Below are 17,111 nucleotides of genomic sequence, written 5' to 3' on the forward strand. Positions count from 1 at the left end.
TTAAATAAAAAATAATAACAAAGAGCATATATAATGTTTTTACTTTTATTCATTATTTGTTTTCCTATAATTATTATCCTATAAAATGATATTATAATTACTTTTATAATATGTATTTATAATTAGTATCTATTACCTTATTTTTCTGTTATTGTTATTGGTATTATAGGGATAATAGGAACTGATTTGATGCAAGCATTATCATGAAGGCAGCTTCTATAAAATTATCTTACATTATAATTCATATTAAGAATAATCAATCAACTGGTTTAATGAGTTAACTGAAGAACTTGTTAAGGTAACTTTACATTGAGCGCACACCGAGACAATCTGCTCTTCACCTCCTCGCCTGAATAATCGAGCAGCTCAAAGAAAAGGAAATCAAAAAGAGATAGAATTTCATGCTCGGTGTGCGAGCGCCTCGGGACGGTCGTTTGTAGTCTAAATGAATTTATCCTTCTGTGATTATACATGCAGCACAGACTGCTAATTCTGAATAGAGTGAGCCTGCAGGACAGGAACACACACACACACACAGTAACACACACCTTGATGGAGGTACTGCAGTCGAAGCGGAAAGACTTGGTCTGCCCGTTCTCCAGGTAGACCTTCAGGACATTTGGCATGAACAGAAGAGAGTTGTCCTTCACCGGGTTCTGGAAAAGAGAGGGATGATTTCATGTTCATAAAACATCTCCCTCACTGTCATCCACATGTAAAGGAGTGACAACCATCTGGCATTGCCTATTCAGGTCATATATATGTGTGTGTGTGTGTGTGTGTGTGTGTGTGTGTGTGTGTGTGCAGCAGAACTTACTGGAACCTGGCCGTTTATAATGACCTCCTCTGCAAAGCGCACTTTGACCGGATTGGACTTGAGCATGGCTTTTTTGGCTGCACTGATGAACGCTGATTTAGGGGACTAAGAGGCAGCCGTCCAAAAAGAGGAACAGACAGCAAGAGACAGAAAGAGAGAGAGAGAGGGGGATAGCAGGGAAGAAAGAGAGAGAGACAGATGGAGAGAGATGTAAGAGTAGAAAAAAAACCATGCACCAAGAAGGAGGACAAAGCAGGTTTGTAGCACAGTGGAACAGTTCTTTTATATCATCATCGCAGGGTTAAGATCAGACCACGCCTCCTGCAACTTAATGAGGCAGTGATTATGTGACCAGCTGATCGCAGGCCATTGAAGAAAGCTGAGCAATGGGACGAGATGTGGAGACGATGCCAAGATACATGAGGACTTTGATTGATCATCAGGTTTTGTCCAACAAATATGAAGTCCTGAGTTAAAACATTAATATTCTGTTGTCTATTAATAAATAAGAACTTGAGTTTTTCTTTGCTTTATTAAAGGTCTGAAGAAATTTGCATCTTTTCTCTAAGCAGTTCTCACAGCAAGATGTGTTGGGAAAAACAGAAAAATAGTAATTTATTTATTGCTGTAATTTTATTTTTATTTTTCCAATAAATTTTTCTTATTTCTGTATTTCTTCAGAGGCCGATTCGCTCTTCTTGCTTTCATTTCTGACCAAAATTAATTAAAAGCTCACAATCAGCCTTATTAATTACATACAGGTCATGCAGTGAAGCTGCATTGATGGAGATATAGTTGAAGGAGCATGCAATTAATCTGGACCTCTCCAGACATATAACAGGGCAGACAGATTCCTCCATCAACAGATACTGATTCATAGAGTTCTATACGCCATAAATGTAATTCATTTGTGCACAAAGATATAAAGAAAATCAATATCCAGTGACTGATGTACTCACAGGATACGGTTGGACAACAGTCAACACGATGGACTCTTTGCAGCTCCTGAGGCGAGGAGACAACAGATCAGAGTGTCAACAAAACCAGCAGACAACAACAACAAGGACAGAGAACAACAAAGGCAGATCAAACACAGGGACTTGATTAGCTTGTGTGTAATGAAATTAAACGCCTCTGGCAATCAGCACGTAGAAGTAGATGCAGTTAAAACCATAAACACACACACACATCTGTTAAGCATTTACATGTGAAAGCATCCCCAGTGAACCAGATCTGTGTGCAGAGAGCTTTCTCTTCTCCTTATTAATGCTGATTATTAACTATCTGAATGCAAAGGGAGGATGTCAGCTTCATGCACACAGGACTAAAGAATGACTCATACTTGAGGAGGACTTCATTAGAGTTCCCCATAGTTCTGGGACGTTAAACAAACACATTTAAATTCATAATAACTAATCCCAACTCTGGCTGCAGGATTTGAGAAGAGCTGGGTGTACTGGCCCTTTAAATCTGAGGTCCTCAGCTACCTGTAGTGCAGGGATTAGACATGAGACATTCTTTGTGACAGATTGAGCGCTCTGATTGTGACAGACGACGAGGTTTGAGCGATCACCTGACGAGGTCGATGACTCGCTCTCTGGGAGCCGAACCGACGGGCTCGTCGTTGATCATGATGATCTCATCGCCCGGGAGCAGCTTCCCCTCTGACGGACCACCTACACACACACACACACACACACATTGACACACAAACATGAGAACAAGCTGTGGTTGATGACTCTGCTGAAAGAGAAGTGGTTGAATTGTCTGCAGCGTCTTATATGAATGCCTCAGGATGTAATATTCATCAGTTCATCTGTCTACTCAGGAATGATAATTGAGACCCCTGATCTGTGTGTGTGTGTGTGTGTGTGTGTGTGTGTGTGTGTGTGTGTGTGTGTGTGTGTGTGTGTGTGTGTGTGTGTGTTTGTGTTTGTGTGTGTGTGAGTGTGACAACACAAGAGTGGGAGCGGCAATTTGGAAATCAGCCATTTAACCAACACAAACAATACTTCAAGTAAAAACAACAACATCAATCTGAGCTCATTTTCTCCGCTGAGGTCACCAAGCTGCACGGCTTCCTCCTGAACCCTCATTACAATAACTGTTACTGATTAGCATTCTTTAAACACCGAGGAGCAGCTAATGACAGCACTCAGTGTGTTATTTCAACATGCAAACACTTGGATTTATGTGCTTTCGTGCAGGTGTCTGATTGATACTAATCTCATGGCACATAAAGCCGTGCCCAGACTTTTGCAGCAAGAATAATCTCTTGTTCTGGCTGATTTTAAAACTCCAAAGTCACTCCATTCATGTTTTATCGACTGGGAAATAAAGGCAGTTGAGGTCAGTCCCAAATTAATACATTTTAGACTGACGCTCAAAGGAGGACTCAACTGTAAAAGATCATCCAGTAGTATACTGGTGTTGTAAATGGATTCACTGATGAATACAAATATCTTGGATTCCCTGTAGATGAACATCTCTCTTTTGATGAAGGAATAAAAGTTCTCTCAGACTCTGCAGATACAGCTTTAGGAGTTTTCTGGGTGTGCATAAAAATGTCCCCAAACTTGCACTGTATGGTAACATGGGATGGGAACCATGTGACATACAGCATATGGGCGACATGGTGAGACTGTGGAATAGATTCATTAATATGCCAGACAACAGGCTAACAAAACAAATCTTCTACTGGGATTATTCTAACAGCTACACCTGGACCTCAGAGGTAGGTCTGCAGGTCTCAGTGTAAGCTCAAACTGAGAACATACTGTCTGTTCAAAAATAAACTAAACTAAGTATAGAAATTGGTCTGATGGCTGTCGAGTTGCAAGTTCCCCTCTTGTGCACGGCTGAGATGCCTTTAAGTAAAGCACCAGATGCTCCTCCCTCTCTCCTGCATGCACACACATGAGAGTGTGAGCATGCATCTTTATTTCCTGCATCATCAATAACAGAGTGTATAAATTGAATTTCTACTCAGGTATTACTAAAGTCTGGTATCGTCATACTTCACTGAGTTGAGTTCTATAAATGTAGGAGTTTGAAATGAGAAAAGATGGGGAGTGAAACTTGCAACTCTGAGAAAAATACATCTATTATGAAATGAATACTCTGGTGTTCATAATTAAAGCGTGCTGTCTTTCTGCAAACTTATGCACGGAGGTAAGCATGCCTTAATGCAGGATTCCAACATATTAAAGACAGGAGAAGTTAAGAATGTCTTAGAGAGAAGGGCTCTAAGATAAAGGGTCACATGACCAAGCTAAGTCTAATGTGACACTGACTTTGTTTCTGTATAAATAAGTGAGCATGTCATTTTAGTTGAGTTTAAAATCCTCTTGTTTTACACGTTAAGTTACAATGAATGCATCTGTTTTCATGCTTTGTGGTAATTCCTTACATTACTATGCTTACAGAAAAGGAACTGAAAGCAACAGGAAGTAAGCCAAACACATTGACAAATTATTTAAATTGAATATTTTCTGTCTGCACTTCCTTCAATCAAGCATCAGATTTGATCCTCTCTGACCCCGGCTCCTCCCTGAGGTGCTGCACAGACATCAGCTTTAATGCTCACCTGGAGTGACGGAGCGGACCACCACCGGTTTCTCACTCCCTGCCACGAAGCCGAAGCCCAGAACCGGATCCCGTCTCATCTCCACCAGGCGAGGGGCGGGAGGGACCCCGTCCAGGTGGACCTCCTCCAGGGAGCTGCTCGTGGACACTTGGCTGTAGGAGAAATGAAAGAACATGTTGTGATACATTCTGACTTTAATTCAGTTGAATTTCCTGACGTGAGAATGAGTCAGCAAACACTTGTTAAAGGAGTGCATCCTGCAGGAAATGATCCCCTGCACATTAAAATCCAATCAGGGGATTCAGTCCTACAGTAGGAATAAGTTTGGGCTGCGTTAGAAGAGGTTACACTTAGCATGATTGAATATAGCTATTCGATCAGCTGTTCATAAATCAGAGTCTTGGCTCAGGGTTTTGTCTTTGGGAAAACATTTTATGCTTAAGAGCCACTTAGAAAAGAGAGAGGACAGATCCTGCATTCAGAGGAGGAACAAGATTTGTGACTTGGAACCAATCTGCTTCAAACAAAAGAAAGTCTGTGGACTGTTTTACATAAAAGTGAACCCGTCATTAAATCAAGTCAGGATGATTCATTTTTAATGCTTAGAGGAGCTGGAAATCTAGTCTGGGGACCTCTTCTAAGACAACTTATCCTTATTTAAGACTTGAACAGTTCAGTTTAATTAAGTACATATGTCTGAGAGTGGCAAACGGCATGCCACGCCACATGACGGTAGGTCAGCAGCATGTGGCGCGGCCAACAATATGCCACTAGCAGACCAGGTGCATGATCTGGTCTGCTCAGTGGTAGGCTTCTAGTTTGTCACAACACTTCTTTTATTCTTTCACAAGAACAGAAGAGCAGAAGAGGGATGTGAATAAAGATATTTGTGTCTCTAGTCACCACATCATAACCATAGACCTTTCTGGAGTCCCTGAGCTCCCTTGTCCCGTAGGTTCCTCCAACCTGCTGCTGTGGACGTGCCAGACTCCAGCTGCTACAACTACTACTCTCCGTCTCATCACTATCATCTCTCTCTCTCTTCATCTCCCTCTGTCCTTCTCTCCAACTCAGCCTCAGCAGATGTGAGTCTGACATAAGTCTGGTCCTGCTGGAGGTTTCTGCCTGTTAAAGGAAGTTTTTCCTCACCTCTGTGAAGTTACTAACCATAGCCCTTTCTGGAGTCCCTGAGCTCCCTTGTCTCGTTGGTTCCTCCAGCTGTGGATGCTCCAGACTCCAGCTGCTACAACTACTACTATCCATCTCACCACTATCATCCCTCTCTCTCTCTTCATCTCCCTCTATCCGCCTTAATTCCATACCTCTGCGTCTTGCAAGGTCAACTGAAAGTTAGGTTGAGGCCGCAACACCAACTCTGCAACAGAAACCAAGTATCTCTAAGTATATGTCTGTGTTTGACTCAACACGTCACCACTTCATGACTCTTGGCGCTAACGACGTTAATCCTGCACTTCACCTTTTAAAGGCACTTTGTTGATCCCATATTGGGATGCAGAATCGCTCTATCTTAAAGGGCCACCAACATTACCACGTGTTAATATCGGTTCAAACTCCACATCATCCTTTTCTTTCCCTTCCTGCAAGTCATCGAGGAAGAGAGCGCCACTAAAATGTAAATGCCCAACATTAAATTAAAGCTTCCCGCTCGCTGAACCTCAGACGGTTGTCTCGACCGGGACACAGAGAATGCAGAGTGCCTGTTAATTAAGAGGTGATACGCTTTCAGTGGGGTTAACTCATTCTCTCTCTGTCTCTTATTTCCAGCCCTCCCTCCTTCACAGCTTAAAAGGCTCCCTTGGCAGCCATTGCTTCCCCTCTGCACATTAAGTTCAGCCCTGAGTGTCTATTGTTACCTGGCGTAAGTCCATTCCATCTTCATCTGTCCAGTGGAGGTAATGCATTTCCTGTGTAATCCATCCTAACCTTCACAGTCACAGATCATTTGTTTGCAGATTTTAGCGTTAACCTCCAAAGTGTTTATCTTTTATTTGCATGGTGGCATTGTTTCCTGATTCTGTATATGGATATTACAATCTACATACATACACCTGCAGCTTTTTCTAAATCTGCCCTGATAAAGAATCATGTCAGGGGCATGCGACTTTATCTCCAACCAATCCGGATCAGAGTCAATCTCTGCCCCACCTCCAATCGTATTCCCCCCCTCTTGCGCTTTCTCATTCTCACATTGATCTGTATTGTGCATATGGCACAGGAAAACCTCAAACTAAATCTGTCTAATGTGATGAAGCGTGTTCCAATATGTGCTGCAGGCTCATCTTCCTTGTCAGGGGCGAGGGGGTTTAATCCTCACAGGAGGGCAGAGCTTGGATGTCAGCGGGTCAGGAGAAAGCTGAATACAAAAGGTCAAAGCCTGGTATTGGAGCTACTCGTGGATGAATGGGGAGAGCGTGAACGTACATGCAACATAAAGGATGATTCAGGGTATTGTTGTGCATAAGTGTTGTTTTTAGTCTCGCCTTTACATGAGTTTTATTATTATAACAGTTTATTTCACCTTACTTACTTTATTTATTTATAATCTAGTTCAAATCTTAGTCATTTTTTATTTATTTATTTATTTAATTAATTGTATTTATTTATTTATAATGTAGTTCAAATTTAAGTCACTTTTTAAAAATCCCTTGACTATAAGGAGAGGTGTTCTGTAACTTTAACCCTGTAATGCCTAGTCATACAACTTCCCCATTTCTAACAAATATTAAAGAAAGAATTAACTGAAAACAAGTTTGCCGTTACAAAATATGAGCCTAAGTTCATCATTCCCACAAGTCCGGTTCTGCTGAGGTTACAGAAACATATTTATACAGTGTAGTCCTTTACCCCAAGCAAGCTTCAAAGGACTTCAGTGGATTACTCCCATAATTCAGAAAAAGATGTAATACAGTCTAGGACAAAGGGTGGCACGTTAGAGTTATGTAACAAGCTTAAAAGACTTAGCTAACCTTGGCTACAAGGCATCGTTTACTCCAGCTGTGCAAACAACAGAGGCTCTGTGACATGAAGACAGAGATCAATCTGTACCTGTGGTAATTGGCTGTTTCTTTTATTTAAGTGTACGTGAGTGAATACAGAGGCTTCCTTTCTGCAAAAGTACATTGACAAACACAGTTCCTGAATTCCTGCAAACATAATCGTATCTTAAAGAGCTCAAAGTGTCCTATTCCCCCCTCTAGAATCTTATCAGGCCCCTCTCCTTTGGAATCATGTACCAGTCAGGGTCCAGGAGGCAGACACCCTCTCTACTTTTAAGAGTAGGCTTCAAACTTTCCTTTTTGATAAAGCTTGTAGTTAGAGCTGGATCAGGCTTGGACCAGGTCTTAGTTATGCTGCTATAGGCTTAGACTGCTGAGGGAACTGGTGCACTGACACACTGGGACCCTATCTCACCCCCCTCCCCTCATCACTTACTTTAACTCTCCCTGTCCCATTAAAGTTACTAACCATAGACCTTTCTGGAGTCCCTGAGCTCCCTTGTCGCCTGGACGACTTCGGCTCCCTGCATGCACCAGAAAGTGGTGTTTGAGACTTGACAGGAGAAACATCTGGCAGGGCTTTGAAGCTGAACTCAACAACCAAATGACCTGTTTCATTATCAATATCTGCTCAAGGAGATTTGTTTCTGCCTGCCCTGTGTCCTGACCTCCTAGAGGGCGGGTCGTGGGTCATAATGACAGATGCCAGACGTGGAGATTGTTATATTCAAACCCGACACACACAACCCTTAAGAATAGCTTTTAAACGTTCAAAACTGCTACATCTATCATAAAAATCCTACTATAGGTGCTTCTTTTATTTAGAAGTGACCCTTTAAGAGTAAACTTGTGATCTGTGACGTCAACTGCAACAACAACAGCCCAGCTAACAGCTCACAGGCCCTTCAAAGGCTCTCATACTAACTCCAGTGGAGGAAAGTTTTCTCAAACTTTCCACGTCTGCTCCGGTTAGCATCATTACCTGTCCAATGTAGTTAATTCAATCAAGCTTTCCTCACTCTCCCTCTTTAATCTTTCTCCCCCTCGCTCAGAGAAATCCAGTTGTGAAACTCCGTCTTGTGTCACCTCCTCTAAAGCCAACAGCTTCTCTCTGAGAACAAAGCCACAGAACCAGAGCTGTCTGCCCTGTCATATTAAACTCCTTCTTTATGAGGCGAGGAGGGGAGGGTTTAATATGAGAGGGGGGAGATGGGGAGGAAAAGAACTGCAGGGAAAGGAGGAGAGGAAAGTGAAAATGATAAGAAGTAGAAAAGTGAGTAGATGATATGAGAGAGGCAAAAGGAAACCATTCAAGGAACGCATTCCATCGTGTTGTGACTTGTGGTATCCTATCGTGGTGTGGCGTGACCTGGCATGTGGTATCCTATTGTGGTGTGGCGTGACCTGGCATGTGGTATCCTATCGCGTTGTGACTTGTGGTATCCTATCGTGGTGTGGCGTGACCTGGCATGTGGTATCCTATCATGGTGTGGCGTGACCTGGCATGTGGTATCCTATCATGGTGTGATGTGACCTAGCATGTGGTATCCTATCATGGTGTGATGTGACCTAGCATGTGGTATCCTATCGTGTTGTGACGGGTGATATCCTATCGTGTCATGAGGTGTGGTATCGTCTACTAATGACAGTAACCTGTCATGTGATATCATATCGTGGCGTGTGGTATCATGCCTCATCATGTCATATGGTAGCATATTGTTTCATATCTTTCAATCAAATTAAACCAAAGCTTGATTGTTACATACAGAGTACTTTGGGCATCAACATTCTAGGTGCTGATGCCAACTGATCCATCACAGCTCATTAAAATCAGACACATTCTGCAGACAGATAACTATGCGCCCCATGTTTGGAGGCATTGAGTCGGCCAACCTAAGTTCTTCTAGCCAGCAATCTAAATCTTTCATTCAGACTAAGCAACAACTCTATTTAATCAGAGCATTCAGATTCAGATCCACAGAGTTCAAACATCTCTGGAATAATTGTGTAAAAGATTCTGCACACCGAGCCTGATGTGATGACAGCCCGAGCTGAAGATGTGCATGTTTACCTGACGGAAAGTTTACGCCTGCAGGACCAATACACTCACACAACCGGCCCTGCACGCATGCATGCTAAATCACCCTGCGATGGATAGTTCCTGTGAGAGCATGTGTGGTAGTGGCAGATGCAAAATGTGCCTTTACACCGGCTGAATGAACGATGGGATTAATCTACATTGATAAATCAGAGGAGGAGGTGCGTTCAGGAAAGTTAATGTCAGATGATGCTTGGAATAAATGAATTTGAGGAGTTTATATCCGTGAGATTGAGATGGAAATTCTTAAATCACATTACTTTAAGAGACACAGGTGTCAGTGATTACTATGTACGTACTTGGTGAGGAAGTGCTGTCCCTCCCTGCTGCTGTTCATGCTCTCCCAGCTGTACGGAGGCCCCTGCAGTCCGCTCCAGGAGCCTGGGCCAGGGGGCGGCCAGCCGGACATTTTGTTCTTATGGCTGAAACAGGAAGGAGAGGTGGATTAGATTCTGGTCCGGCACATGGATCTGTTCCTGTAAGTTTGGAGGAAGTGATTGAGTTGCAGATTCAATGTGAAGGACGCGATTTTAAACAAATTTAACGATTCCCTGCAGCAGAGGAAGTCTGTTTTGATCCTGTTTAATGTCTTTTATATATTTATACTGCTGTGGAGGAAGCTAAATCATGTTTTATCGTAGCCCAAATGTATAAAACCTTAGTTCTACGACTACCAGAAGAAACCTTACTTTGACCACTCACAAGAAAAGAACCACCATGCAACATTTAAACACAGCTGCACTTGTCTCCGTCTTCTATCGAGGAAACTCCTTCAAGTAAAGCCTGAAAGGTGAATTTCAAAGTCTCCCTGCTCAGCTCCAGTTCTGATCCCTCGCAGTCCAATTAGAGAGACTTCATGTCTCTCGGTGTGTGGCTCTCGGTGTGAGATATCCCTGCTTAGTGCAATCAACCGCAGTCAAATAATGGCTAATCGGATCTTTGCATAGGCAATCAATGGCTGCATGTACGCTGCTCTGTGAAATGTGTGCATGCATGATAGAGTAAGCGATGATTTGCAGCTGATTGCAGGTTTCAGAGCTGGGATAGGATCGTGGTATTTAAATACAAGTCTATCCCTGCAGTGACTCTCATGCACGGCCCATAAGGAGCCCGTCCCATAACTCTCCACGGAAATAATCACACCTGCAATAAAAGCTCATCAAGGCAGAGAAATGCGACTGAGTGTGAGCATCTTCATTTTCTCCTCTGATTTATTCCAGAGCACACTTCCTCTCACGGCCATAAACCACGAGGACGACTCCACTGTCCTGACCTCAACTCTGGGATGCACAGCAACAGTAACAAACGGAAAGATCAATCTCATTACTGTGCCAGAATTCAGACATCATGTGTAAGACGAGGCCTCATTGGTGAGTAAAAGTAGAAGGAAAGGGCGTACTAGATGAGGATGTCATCACCGTAGGAATCCAGCTGGTCGAGTCCCATGTCGTGCGGCGGGTGGGTTGAATTCATCAGGCAGTTATGTCATAGCTCGCAGTGTGTGAGAAAGAAAAGGCCGCGCTCAAGGAACAGACATAACTTTAAAGCTCCCCTTAACGCCAACAGCAGATTTCACGTCACTCTCTGAACCGACCGAGCCAGCTCCAACACTCTGGGGTTTGAATCTAGCTCCTCTTGATTCTGTCGCCATACGCAGATTCCAGCCAGACGCTCGCTCCTCTCCTGATCTTCACTCATCCGAAAGAAAAACAACTCCGCCACTTCAGAATCCCAATCAGAGGCTCTTATGCTCAAAACACACAGAGGCCACGGCGCTAACGCCTGTGCAGATCTCCAGTGTGTATCCAGACATTCATCTGCGTTTGTCATTGTGCTGCAGCGGAGAGCAGCTTTGGTCCAAACTGAACTAAACTGGCGTGGCCTCGCCTCCTTTATCCCATAATCCCTCTCATCACAGAGAAAACAAATCCACGCTGTGTGTGTGTGAGGAAGGATGAGTATTTTGTGTGTGTGTATTACAGATAGGGAGGGAAAATGAGAGGGGAGACGGCAGTGTGTGCAACTGTGCATGTGTGTGTGAGTGTGTGTGTGTGTGTGTGTGTGGAGTAAGAGGATTTTCAGAGAGCGACCATGTGTGTGGACAGCCGCCGCCGCATCAGAGATGGAGCTTCAAAGCAGGAAGCAGCAAGTGGATCTGACTCTGGAGTTCACCTGGACGCCATTCATTTCACTACATCTGCTCGTCCTCAGAAAGAGTCACTTTCATTGGTTTCCATTAGAAAAAATGGCATCTGATTGGTTCTGTGAGTAATGAAAGAAAGATCAACACATCAAGTAAAAGGTCAAATGTTATCAGTATGACTTTGACTACAACTGCAAGTCAAAATTAAATCAATATCCCATCTGTTTCAGCCCTTACAGAAGCATTTCATAGCTCTATTTCTGCTCTTGATCATTATGCCCAACTAATAATATTTGTTTGGTGTGGAGGGGGGGCCACAGGGGGGTCCAGGTTCAGTTTTACAGGGCACTCGCCCCTGTTGGCCCCTCCCCAGAACCGCCACTGCTGTCTAGGTAAAGAGGAGGGCTTTAAGCCTCCTCGCCAACAGCTACAGTGTCCCCGCCTGTCAGGCAAGTCAGCTGTACCTCTCATACTGTAAAACTCGTTATCTTAATATCTTTGAAATTGCCAGATTCTGAAAAAATTCACCCCCTGTACAGTGTGTAACGATCGAGGTTAAATAGGAACTAATCAAATGATATGGATGACAAACACTGCAAGGTCTTAGTACGTCTGCATCTCCTGTTTGACCCTCAACAAGAACAACTGAGCTGGAATTCAAACAGATCGTGTTTCAGTGTTTACCCACGTCCTTGCCAAAGATACCAGCGAAGGAGGCTTTGGGTGGACGCCAACAGTCCTTAATCTTCTATCAATACAGATCTGCTCTGATACATACATGCTGGGCGGAAGTACAATCAATTCAATCAGAGAGATTTATTAAAATCCCTACATAATCTGGTTCACTCAGAGATGTGTCATATTTGAGAAGCTATACCATTCTCAGTCCTACAGAAACCTTGAAGACGGCCAACCAATCAGGTAGCACCCTGAAATTAGGCTTAATGAGCATTAATATCATAAATAGTTGCCTCCTGAGTCCTGAATGACCTACGCAGTATTACTTCAGTGTGATTCATGCAGCTGAGCTTTGTGCTCAGCAGAGCTTTGTTCTCAGGGTTGCCTAAGCTGAAAGGCCGGTGTATTGACTTAGAAGTGTTTGTTTTTTTGTCTAATCCATGTTTATTTTAGAAGAACAGATCAATATCTCAGTCATTCACACTTCTGCTGACGTCTGAACAAAACTCAACCAAGCTCTTAATCTTTCCCTGACGTAAACATACTGTGTATATGCCTGTTTCAAATGTAACTGTACATGAACGCAAACACATTTTCAAACCCGGCTGTAGAAACTCTCACAGTGCTTTAAAATGAATGTGACTGAATGAACTCTACGTACTGTAAAGGACAGATCAATTGATGTGTTTTGACAGCAGATAGGATAAAGAGGGACTGCCAGGGCAAGCTCAAAGCTCCTGAGGGGAGCTCGTAGCTGGTTATGAAACAGACTGAAATTAATACTTGCTAATACTTTTGTGGTTCTAGGTTGCGGTCGTTTCATGTACTTACAAGAGGACAAACTACACACCAATGCTGATGCTATTTACCATGCTAACCTCTCATGTGTAGTGCACATTTTAACTCTTCTATCTGCTCACTGGGGACAAAGCCTGTTGGGTAAAACCATCCTCCAGAGACCATGTGTCATCGTCAACCGTGTTTCAGCCTTTATGATGCCCCCCGCTCGATTAACGACTCATCCTCCTCATCCTCCTGGTTGATTTGTCATGATAACTCCTTCACACGTTGCCACTTCTGATACTGATCTCCTCTGTCTCTTCATTAGCTTCTTAAACCTCTAAGAACATGGACTGAATCCAACTGATGAAGGCACAACCTCTTGCATAAGCGCTGTCGCTGTGTGAGAGAGAAACTGTTCAAACCAGTGCAGCATCGCCTCCAAATATAACTCCCAACAGACCAATAATCGCCCTTCCTCAGCGAGCAACAAACGCTGGTGGGTACTGTATCTCGTCAGGATGTTTTTCTGCTGCATCATATGTCAGACCTCCCAATCACAGAAAGCACTGAAGCCAGCTGGCTCAAACCTCCCCGCTCAGCTCCCACATACTTCAGTCAGCAAGAACGCGCTGCCCCAAACACTCAGCTCCGGGTGCATGTCAACAAATGTTTAATTTCTCATTTACTGCAGCTTTGATTTGGGTTTTTACTGTGCAGTGAAGTAATCCTAAACAGGGTTCAGCTGAGGTAACATCTACAGGAGCGCACACAAAGAAGCCTGACGGATAAAAGTCCAGCGGAGTGGATTAGAAACCCTCTTTCTCTGGCATTTATTAGATTTTGTCAGTGAATATGATTGCTGTGGCTTTCGTGGAGAATTCTGACGTTCAAGAGCCAATTTCAAAATGCATTTATGTGCAGTGATAACTGTAGACAGCAAGGCTAAATGGATGGATGGCTGTTTAGTCTTGTTAGTGTGGAAATTCATTTTTTTATTAATGGATCTATTTATGAGTTTATTTATTTAGGGAATTATTTATTCATTTATTTAGTTATATATACATGGATTAATTTTTTTATATTAGGAGCAAAGTTTCCAAATTCCATTAAATGTTTGTGTTTCCTGAAATAATCATGAATTCTGTGAAATGTTTCTGTTAGATTAAATATTTTTGTGCGAATGAAATGTTTTTACAATCAGTGAAATAGTTTTGGTGTTCAATGAAATATAATTTCAGCTAATTAAATATTTGTGCAGTTGACCTTCAGGGCATCGTACCATCTCCTGTGATTATGACCATTTCTCTCTATTTTTTCGCTCCAAATCTAAAACATCTCTGTCGTTTATTTGGGTCCAGAATCTGACTAATGTCTGGTCTGGACTGAGCCACTGAACGCCAGCGTTAGTCAGCTTCTGTCTGGCTGTCTCTTCAAAGGAGAATCAGGAGACCAGAAGAGAGGGATCCGGGGCATTTGGGCACTGACCTTTGTTGGCACACTCTTCAATTCAGAGTTTTAATTGCACTTTTAACAAGAAGGGAAAGAATCCAAGAGCCAGCCTTGGGATTGAAGCCACTGAGGAGGCTTCTTTTAGATTTTTCTGAGGCTACAGGGAATTCTGTCTAACCTTGCATGTTTGAAAAGACCACACAGGAACTAAAAATGGGACATTAAACGTTGTAAGAACCCCTCAGATCTTTATCCCAACTGACTGAGTTTGCACAAAGAGCTCTCAGAAGACGCTTTAGCCTACATTCTGACAATGTTTACTCCCGCCTGTAGCAGCAAACTCAACTCCCCCTGCCTGTTCTCACCACTTTACACTCTACAGAGCAACTAGGCTAATTTAAACTCCAGCTGCATTCTATGGCAGACTCTTATTCATCTATATAAAAGCTGAGCCGCTGTATGCCGAGGACCTCGCTCAGCACACAAGGACATGTAGGTTAAGTGGTGGGTGGAGCGCTGTGAAATATACATAGATGATGTAAATCAGGGTCACTTCCTTCTCCGTGTATTCATTTAAACATGTCAGCTGAGTCTGCATTAAAGAGAAGAGTGTTGGCTCTCACTCATTCCTTTATAGACTGATATAATGACTTGAGTGCTTAAGGAAAATCTACTCCAGTTGGAAATATTTCAGCTCCAGGGACCCCAGAGACTTGCTGAGATTTCACACTTCTCTTTTGAACACGCAACGCTAAAAAGGAGAAGAGGGGAAATCTGTAGAACTTCATAATTATCCTGAAGTAACTCCCAGTGTGCGTGTTTTGGGTCTTCAGACTCAGCAGGAGGTTTCGTTTTAAACACTCAGGCTTCTTTAAAAAACAGGGAGGAGGGTTTCTTCTTCAGAAGAAGAAGCAGAGTGAAAAATAGAGACGTAAATAACTGATTTATAGTCAAGGTAAACAATGCAGATTGATGGCATGCACTCTGTGGAATACTGTCTCATGGATGTCAGCAGAAATGGGTTGAAGACAAAGGACATGCAGTCAAAAGCAAATTGGAGGCAGTTTATCAACTTATGACAGCAAATACAAAAACAAACTTTGGTTTGAGTTTGGTGAAGTTATTATATTGAAAAGAAGCACTAATAACAGATCTGCACTGACATACTGATGTGTATATGGATGCTCTAAGTGTTGGTTTGTTGGCCAGTAACTTAGTGCGTCTAGTTATTTTGACAATGTTCAGGTTGTTAAGGTTGTTAAAGGAGAGTGACTTGGTCTAGGGATTGTTGGCTGTAGCTCCTGTTAATAGCTATGGCTGTAACGCTTTACAACCCAGATGTAAACAAGCACAAATGAGAGATGTCATCTATCTAAAATAATGTGTCTCAGATAGGGAGTATCTTCATCTAGAAGATGGCAAGAATGGAGATAGTAACTTGGGATGGGACATGATTTTTGAACATTCGAATATAAGTAAAAATGGAAGAATTACTTTGAATATTTTCTCATTTTAAAAGTAAAAATGTTCATCTTTTTTACCGGTGCTTGGTTGTAATACAGTATTCCCACCAGACGGTGGCTACTGAGCATCTAAAAGCTAGTTGCTAACCGCATTAAGTAACAGAAGAAGAAGAGTGCTAACTGCATTAAATAGCAAAAGAAGAAGAAAACATATAAGTTAAAAGGATAAGAAACTGGTCAAATACAAACATTACCTAGTAACTTATATATGTCATAGCAACAGAATAATGTGATCCAGTGTTTGGCCTTGTTAAATAAATTGAGCTTATTTTTTTGAGTGCTTTCTCACCTTAAGACTAACTGGTTATATATGCAATTCTGAATGACAAGAAAATCAGAGCGTGCCTATTTGGACCTCCAGTTTGTCTGAACACCATCATTTCTGTCTCCATTATTTTGAAATACTCCTGCCAGTAAAATAATTAATGTGATCAACAGTCCATTTGTTGTACAGCTTGTTCCCTAAAACCGCCTTTATAAAACTTTACAGCCAGACTGCGTCCAAAACGCCCCCACGGTTCTAATTTGGCGCTGTCCATGGTGCTGAATTTTGAGAGCATGTTGCAATCTGTCCCCAGCACCCATACAAATATGCAATACTTTAACTTTAATTTAAAGCTGAATTTACTGGCAAGAGATGTCCTAATCGACTGCTAATGGAGCTTTCCTTTAAGTGTTCTTCATTATGCTCATTAATGTTTCAACCGACACACGCCAAGCTCCTGATCCGATCCACATCGCCTGTCCTCTCTTTGTCTTACAGAGTCTTTGAAACATCGGTCCAGATTTTAAACTTGACTTTAACAAAGAGAGTCAAAGAGAGTTCAACTTTAAGCCCTCTCTTCCCCCTCACTCTTGTCACAGAGTATTTAGTTTTGGCACTGATGTGTCACTTGACATTTCCTAATTTGCTTGACATGGAACTTTTTCCCCTCTCTGTCTTCCACATTACGCTCATTAATGCTCCAAGTTAACGCACTCCTAGCTCCTAGCGAGACAGCTCCAACCCTCCTCTCT

The 17,111-nt window shown here is 42.6% G+C and overlaps 1 protein-coding gene across 6 annotated transcripts in view; it reads right to left on the reverse strand.

Moving 5' to 3' along the window:
* Nucleotides 1-17,111, reverse strand: part of LOC117808315 — a 201,733-nt gene that overhangs the window by 11,601 nt on the left and 173,021 nt on the right. For all 6 annotated transcript variants that reach the window (XM_034677986.1, XM_034677987.1, XM_034677988.1 and 3 more), the window contains 6 exons: nt 9,818-9,940; nt 4,404-4,555; nt 2,391-2,493; nt 1,777-1,822; nt 818-922; nt 549-656 (listed from right to left, as the gene is read on the reverse strand). In XM_034677986.1, coding sequence (XP_034533877.1) covers nt 549-656; nt 818-922; nt 1,777-1,822; nt 2,391-2,493; nt 4,404-4,555; nt 9,818-9,940 — 637 coding nt within the window. The remainder of the gene's footprint in view (nt 1-548; nt 657-817; nt 923-1,776; nt 1,823-2,390; nt 2,494-4,403; nt 4,556-9,817; nt 9,941-17,111) is intronic.

This window comes from Notolabrus celidotus, chromosome 24, assembly GCF_009762535.1.
Source record: "Notolabrus celidotus isolate fNotCel1 chromosome 24, fNotCel1.pri, whole genome shotgun sequence".
NCBI classification, from domain to species: Eukaryota; Metazoa; Chordata; class Actinopteri; order Labriformes; family Labridae; genus Notolabrus; species Notolabrus celidotus.